This window comes from Protopterus annectens, chromosome 17.part0, assembly GCF_019279795.1.
Source record: "Protopterus annectens isolate FY-2018-M chromosome 17.part0, PAN1.0, whole genome shotgun sequence".
Taxonomy (NCBI): domain Eukaryota; kingdom Metazoa; phylum Chordata; order Ceratodontiformes; family Protopteridae; genus Protopterus; species Protopterus annectens.
The window spans coordinates 692,821,215-692,829,972 of NC_056751.1; the positions used below are offsets into that span (position 1 = coordinate 692,821,215).

At 35.7% G+C, this 8,758-nt stretch overlaps 1 protein-coding gene across 1 annotated transcript in view; it reads left to right on the forward strand.

Moving 5' to 3' along the window:
* The window catches only part of LOC122791498 (excitatory amino acid transporter 2-like), a 594,255-nt gene that overhangs the window by 89,591 nt on the left and 495,906 nt on the right, over positions 1–8,758 (forward strand). The window contains exon 4 of the mRNA XM_044059240.1: positions 4,056–4,233. Coding sequence (XP_043915175.1) covers positions 4,056–4,233 — 178 coding nt within the window. The remainder of the gene's footprint in view (positions 1–4,055; positions 4,234–8,758) is intronic.

The window sequence follows — 8,758 nt, forward strand, 5'->3', positions numbered from 1 at the left end:
CCCTAGGGTCAATAGCCTAGTACCTACCTATGAACCTATGAACAACTGTTGTACTGTACTCACAATGTAGTTCAAGTCATTATGTTTCTTTTGCTAATCCACAAGTCATTGATTTGTAGGGAATGAGTTTAGCCAAAAAAAAAAACTCTTGAAAAATAGGCTTCATGCCACAGAAAACAAAAATATGATGGTTGTACCATGATTTGATCAACACTAACACTAAAAATACCACTGAAGAGAACTTTGACAGCAACATTTATCAGAATGTATAAGAGAATTGCATGATGTGGACAGAACTAACACTAAATATACCAGTAAAGTGGACTTAAACCACATTTAATAGAATACATAAGAGAACTGTGATTAGCATGAACCAAAACCAGTGTGTCTCATACTATAGTGTACCATTAGTATATGGTCACTTCTACCTTAGGTACAATCAAAAAACTGACCACACAAGTGTGAGTGGATTCCTAATAATTAGTAAAGCAGTTTCTGTTGACATACCTGAAAGACTACAGTATGATACAGGCAGGTACTACAAGTAGCAGAACATGGGAAGGCATACAGCATGCCTATCAGTTACTACAAGTAGCAGAACATGTGAAGGCACACAGTGTGTCTAGCTGCAAAAAGAAGCGGGAGAAAGGCATAATGCTGCAAATGTGAAGTAAGTAGTAGGAGCCAAAAAATACATGCCACATGGCACATACATGGCTATGGTAGAAACACTCACTTGTAAAGACATTTCTCTGATAGTGGGGAAACAAAAAGCGACAGCAACTGAACAAACATTGCTATATAAAAAGGGCATGTATGTGCAAACTGTGAAAAGGCAAGAATAGTACAGCTGAAACAAGGCTAGCAATGAATATGACAAGTTTTATTGTTATTATTATTATTCACAATGTAATGTTTATCAGCATAGTGTGTCGATGCTGTGACATGGATCAAAGTGGCATATGTCTTCCCAAACATTGATAAGGCATCACCTTTTTACGGGTGACCTAGTGACAGGAGGAGATATCCAAGGTGCAGATGTACAAAGTAGCAATGTTAACCATAATCCAGAAAAATGGGATAAACTTTACTAGTATTGTACCATGGCATGGTAGGCACACCAAAAGTTTGTCCCATATTATGGTTTAAAGTCATAACACAGTAATGTCTGTACCTACTGTTCTATATATTACAAAGGAATTCTGTGGTACGAGGTAAAGCAGAGTTACCAGTGTATTAAATTTTCGGAAATATGAAACCTGGAAACTTGGAATGCAAAATGCCCTCCCATTAACTCATTAACCAAAGCACACCTAAATATAAATACATACGTGATTCAATTAATTTAAATTCAAACTTAGAGACTAGCTAGGTCATTTGAGAGTTGTCTTAATCTCAATGCCATTAGAGTATTTCAAGTTTGCAAATAAAACATTAAGATTTTGCTTAAAAGTCTTTATTTCAGCTGAACATCTAATAAACAGAGGTAGGGAATTCCATAGTCTACCAACTCTTGACTGAAAAAAGTAAACTTTAATCTTGAATTAACTGGAGAAAGTCAAAGCAAACAGTTATTTCTTTTTTGAACTCAATGGTTAATAATTTCTATTCTTAACATAACTGACAAAAATTATCATTTAAACATTTCTAAACCCAAATTAAGTCAGCCCCTCATAAGTCTTTATGCTATGGAGTAGAGGGGTCAATTCTTAAGCCTATCACATAGGTCATTAACTCATCTCCTTTAATCTGTTTTGTCAGAGTTTTCTGAATGCATTACAAGGGCATCAACTGTTGGATATCATAAGAAGAAAACGCCCTGCCATATACAATTTCTAGACAGACAGTAGTAATGTATATATACAGTAAGACACATTTGTCACTATTAGAAAAACAGCACAATAAATTGCAGTAAGATCATAGCTCATTCCATGTACTTGTATAATATTTTCTTGGCAGGGTTGCCTTCTGTGCAGAGTCTGCATGTCTTCCCAGTGGTCACATGGGTTTTCTCCCACATTCCAAAGACATGCAGTAGGTGGCTTGGACACTCTAACTTGACCATAGGTGAGAGTGTGTGAGTGTGTGGTGTGAATGAATTACCATGGCAGGGCTAGCCGCCTGGCAGTATAAACCATGGCGTGACACGATTGTAAATGCCTAAGTGACATCCTGACCTCATGTGCAAAATGGAAAGGGGTTGAGGACGGATGGATGAATATACTCTGTTGCATATCGCCTACTCGGAGGCAATCTCTGCCTAACATACAAAGCTATGTCAAACCCAGAGCTGTTGAACATGCTCCACGTAAAGAAATCCCAATCCCTCCAAGCTACATGCTCTAGGGACCTAAACCTTGTCACAACAATAAACAAAACATGCTGGAGGGATAGATTCCTGTTCCAGAGACTTCCCATACTCTGGAACAGACTACCTATCTATGTCAAACAGAGCTCCTCATTAGCACTCTTCAAGAAAAATCTTGATGATTGGATGGGAGATAGGAAATTCACCCCAGAGATCAGTTCTGTGGCTCTGCTCAACAGGGGCACAGGAAAATAATTTTCTTGGGTGGCAAAAGCCAGGGTACTGTTTGGCTAGGCTTATATAGGCCCTAGGGCCAATAACCTAGTACCTACCTATGAACCTATGAACCTATATATATAATATATATATATATATATATATATATATATATATATATATATATATATATATATATATATTTCTCATATATATAGATATATATATATATATATATATATATATATATATATATATATATATATATATATATATATATATAAATATATATAGATATATATATATAGAGAGAGAGAGGGAGATAGAGATTACATATAGATGCAGTCTGTAATTTTGTGTAGTACTGATTTTTTGTGGGGCAGGGTTTGGTTCAATCCCACAATGTTCCAAATGAACGGCATATGAGAAAATAGTTATTGCATTTTAATTTCTATGCTTTGTTGCTGCATCATTGTATCATGCATGATCTTCACATATATTAGATATCTGGTAATGTTCTTCCTTGTCTGTTGGATATCTAGAAAGTTAACGTCAAGCTCTCCCCACCAAATTATATAAACCAACTCCATGATCGCACCGATTTGAAGACAGGAAAAACCTCTCAAAAGCAGGGGATGGTAGAACTGTTTGAAGGAGTTAGCAGTACAGATACCTGGAGTCATCAATGTGCTGTACTGATGTGGCATCAAGAAGCGCAGGGTGCCATGCTTGGCATTTACAAAGGTTTTAAACAGAACTGGTCTAGGTACTGAGCTTTGTGGAACACCATATTATTGGGCAGGAAAGAAAAAACTGCTTGGGGCCATTTTACTGCTTGTTTTCAATTAGATCGATACATTTTGAAGCATTCTACTGTGTCGTGTGCTAGATCCATATTAAGTGACCTTTGTAGAAGGAGACTGCGAGAGATCGTATCAAATGTCTAAGAGAACAACCCATGAATTTGTTGTTTTTAATGTTATTTAAAAAATGATAAAACAGCAGTTTCAGTGCTGAATCTAGGTTGATGACCATCTTGCGCGTGTGATATGAAATTGTTATTAATAAGTTGATATAACAGCTGTTTTTGTATAATATTTTAGAGATGGAATTAGTATGGCAATAGGACTAAAAATTACTAAGAGAATTATTTGTTCCTTCTTTTTGAAGTGGTATTATATAACATTGTTTCCATGGGACTGGAGCATAATATTCACATAAAGATCTATTTATAAGCATTACCGTATGACAGGCTACTATATCAGCTACAATTTAAAAATATTCGTTTAGGAGAATGGGAGGAAGTAGTTAGGTAGGTTTTAGTTTTTGTACTGGCCTTTTTATTTGAGTGATGCTTAATTGCTGAAGTTTTACTGAACCATGTTAGTCAGTGAGCCATTGTTGGTTGATATAACTTTACTGGTTTAATTAATTAAATGAATTAGAAAATAATACTGCCATCTGATAATGACACACTTAGATGTTCAACACTTTTAAATACAGGTGTGTCATGGTATTGTTTTTCCTTTAGGTACAAACTGTCTCAGTAAAGGTGCCTGCCACACCTGTGGGAGAAATAAAAACAGAAAACATTAGCCAGCTACTGGCAGCCAACTTTTCTGTAGCAAACTTCAGTGATGAAAAAAACAAGGAAGTCATAATGGCCACCAAGAAAAAATTGGAGTTTAAAGGAGGCATGAATGTCCTTGGTAAGTTCTTTTCTGTTATATACATATCTACAGAGAAGCCGTTTGCACATGCAATGCGATGCTCATAACGGAGGATAACCCTTAAATTCTAACTCCTAACGATCCTTCATCTTTCGCCTGAAATAATCAAGTCAGCCCTCTGCACATGCATTATATATCAGAAATCATGCATGAAATTTAAATCTTCTGAAAGATTACTTTATGAGAGTGTACTGTATAACCCAATGCTAGTTATTCATGTTATGTTTTCTGTTGTGCGTGTGTCTGCGTGTGTATGCGTGTGTGTGTGCATGTATATGTGCATATGTCTGTGTGTGTGTGTGTGTGTGTGTGTGTGTGTGTGTGTGTGTGTGTGTGTGTGTGTGCGCGCGTGCATGCGTGTGCATGTGTGTGAGACAAATAGTTGTTCTGACTGTTTAGTTACTATCAAGTGTCTTTCTACTTTACATTATCAGTATTTGTAGCATGTTCACTTTCTGATGCATTGGAATCTATAATGTTCCTGGACCTTTTAAGGCATTTTATAAATCTGAAAGCATGCCAAGCATTAATAATTACAGCTTCTGGTTGAAAATACTTGTTGACTGTTTATTTTTTTTCAAGTAAGTACCTACTTATTAAACAGGGCTTTTACAATTAGTGATGAAATGACTTTCTCCAAGCATTGATGTCTCTATAATTGATTTCCTAACCCTGTGAATTTTCTAGTAAGGAATCATTCAAATTCTTTCAAGGGACTTATCTGAATGTTACACAATGCAGTATTATATTGAACAGTGGAGAGATGCATAAAGGGGTACACTGAATATGCCCATTAGAACTAAATTCCTTTAAAATACAACTTTTTGCAGACGTTATTTTACTAACTATAAGAGATTTAAATTATTCAACTGAATAAATAGATAAATGAAAAGTTTCAAAAAGTATCAATGCTGACATTAGTAATAATAAAACTAAAAATTCAGTGTTAAGTCAATTACTAGATACTGAGTTTAAAGATAAATATACATATAACTGGAAAGGGAAAGAAATAAAATATTTAGGAATAAAAACATGAAGATGTGAGTAAGATTATTAATAACACACACACATATGTATTGCATTCAGCAGTGTAACTTCATTCTTATGGTATCCTAAAAAGCTGAGTATTGCTTATAAAGATTATAAGAGTATGGCAGCATTAGCATCCCAAGATACAGAATCGTATTCTATTGCTGCAACTTTTAAGTCTATTATACTCTAGATAGACTCAACTTACACTAGTCAATGGAAAAGGATTCAGGAGCACATTATACTAAATTCTTATAAGTTTATCAAAAATGATAAGTTAGAAATATGTAACAATCCTTTCCCACAAATGTATAATCAGAAATGAGAAACATTCTAACAGTTACTTAACACTGGAAAAAAAGAGTTAACTGTTACAAGTTATTACCCAGATGCAGAGCCAAAATGAACAGGGAAAGGAGGCAGTTGGCTAACATGGGGAAATTTGCCCTTTTCCCCACTATAGTGTGATCTCAGAGTTGATATATATAGTTAGCGGAGATTTGGAGGTTCAGACCTCCATATTGAGAGTGTGGGGTGTGAAGCCCGCCATGTTGGTGAGTTTGACCTACTTCAGTGTGTTTGTTGTTGAATGTTGACCAGCTGCCTTCTTTCCTTGTTTAAAACTCCAATGATGTGAACATTAATTTAAGTGAACATTCAGTGTTGTTCTGATCTAGAGAGATTCAGGTAAGTGATATTTCAATAATTAGAAGTAGACCCCTCTGTTCATGTAGCTTAACCTCTTTATACCATACCTCCCCATTCATACCTTGCTCTAACTTTGCTTTCTGTGTGTACCTTGCTCTGACTCTGCTTTTCATATCATGATTCTTTCAACATACCAACTCTGATATCCACTTTGTAAATAATACATGTATATATTGCATTTTGTGTTTCACTCTGTATATAATGTCATTTACCTATTACTTTTTCCTCTGGGCTGAGACCCTAATAGGTCCATTTGGATCAGGGCTCTACCCAAGCTAACACATTAAAAAAATAAATATAAATAAATAGATAAATAAATAAGGTATTGGTAACAGATAATAAGCGAGGGAAAGGTGAGAATGGGATGAGGTTAGAGACTGCCTTCCATAACATGGATTGATAAGAGAGTAAAGACCAGATAAGGGACCGCTAAGTGAAAGACCAGCTCTGAAAGAGTTTTTAGTATAGTCTAGAATCAAAGCTGCTGTTAAACAAGGAATAATTACCATGACATATAGCATTTGCTTGATAATCATAAGAACCAATCAGAAAAGGTTAGAAAAGAGTGGGAGGAGAGAAGGGAAAGGCAATATACAAAGCAACAATGGAAAGACATACCATATGTTTGGCTCCCAAATAAGGAACAAACTCCAGAAGGTTTACAATCTTTGCATAAATATTTTTATATCCCAAACAGACTTCACTGATTTTTTTTCCTCAGATCGACAGCAAAGATTTTTTTTGCAATTATCATCCTTCAGTCCAACATTAATTAAATTGCTCATTTCCTGTCTTCCCTTAAACCTGATTCCCCCCTCCTAAACATTATTCCCACAAATTAAATGTATTTCTATATTTGCTTCTTCCGTTTTCTCACTTAGAATATTCAACACTGCAATTACAGCTGATTTAGATTTTGATTCCCATTTCTTAGAAATTGCTTTCCTGGCAGCCAGTTGCTTAACACTTAGTAACGCCTTACTATATCCAAGCAATTCAGATCCTACATCCTAGCTCAAAGGAATGTATAACACATGAAAGTAATAACAATGTTAATATGCTGTGCTGTTTTTCCATTAATATATGCCTACCTATGTCAGTATTTAAAAGTGAGAATTTAATAAAGGTGTTAAAAAAGAAGTCACCCTCTATGTGTATCCCATGAGATATGGAACAAACTCCATAGGACTGTAAAAAATGAAGGGAGTGAGAATGCAGGCATTGCAGAAGGATGTGATGTTCTATCATGTCAAATGGCAGGATGGGATGGTCTATGATGTCAAATGGCAGGATGGGATGGTCTATGATGTCAAATGGCAGGATGGGATGGTCTATGATGTCAAATGGCAGGAAGGGATGGTCTATGATGTCAAATGGCAGGATGGGATGGTCTATGATGTCAAATGGCAGGATGGGATGGTCTATGATGTCAAATGTTGGTGAGAAACTAAGCAGAGAGGGAAATGGACAGCAATGTTGATTTGTCACCTCCATGAGGTCAATAACAATATGAGTGGTGGAAACTACAACTCTGCTGATAATATCTCAAGCACTTAAAATGACTCAGGATGTATATTGATAACCTTTTCAGTAATATTTACCATAAAGTTAATTTAAAGATATGGGAAGAATCTGGATAAAGATCAAGGAAGTATTCAGAAACATTTGTCTTCAGTATTACTTAGTGACTCTCTCTTGACTGCTTTTAAAATACTTATCTGCCTAGCGAGTGCAGGTTTGCTTACCACAGGGGGAACAACCTGGGTGAAATTTTGGGCATAATTCATATATGTGGAATTTGCTCAACAATATCAGTATTCTTTGCCAGAAAAATAATTAAAGAAAGAAAGAAAGAACATCATTGCAGATGCCACTATGGAATGTGTTCTTTGTGGAAATTGTAATATTTGCCTTATACTAGGACTAGAACGTTTAGTACCAAAACATCTATAAAATCTATAAACTACAACAAACTAATTGCATGCATATCATATTGAGTAATTCAAATGGCACAAGGTCATTTCAGTTGTTTTTATGTGGGGTAAACTACTTACCCTATGAGACTGGGCATTAAGAAACATCTGGGTTTATGTGGGGTAAACTACTGGCCCTATGAGACTGGGCATTATGAAACATCTGAGTTAAATTACATGCAAGAAAAACAGCAGTGCTGTCTTTAAACATTATTTGACTTATCCTAAAAAATATTGGGTACCCTCTCAGCCCTGTTTTATATACACACACACACACACACACACACATATATATATATATATATATATATATATATATATATATATATATATATATATATATATATATATCTATATATGGGTCTACTTTGATTCACTGAAAACTCATTTCGCAGAATTTCAAAACACTCACACCAAATTGCTAAAAGCTCAAATCACTGAAAACTCATTTCACTGAATCGCATTTCACTGACTGTAAGTACTGTTGGGCAAATAAAATGTATATGCCCTTTTCCCCACTGTAATGTGATCCTGGAGTTAGTATGCATAGTTAGGACGGGTGTGGGGAGCACAACCCCCCACATTGGGGGATGTGGGGGGGGTGTAGACCTACATAGCCTTTATATTTATGAATTTCACTGAAAGCTAACAATATAAAACCAAAAGTAGGTGAAGGGCTATGTCCCCCACACCCGCCAATGTGGGGGCCTGTGCCCCCCACACTCTCCCGTAACTATATATACTAACTCCAGAATTGCACCACAGTGGGGAAAAGGGCATATACATTTTATTTG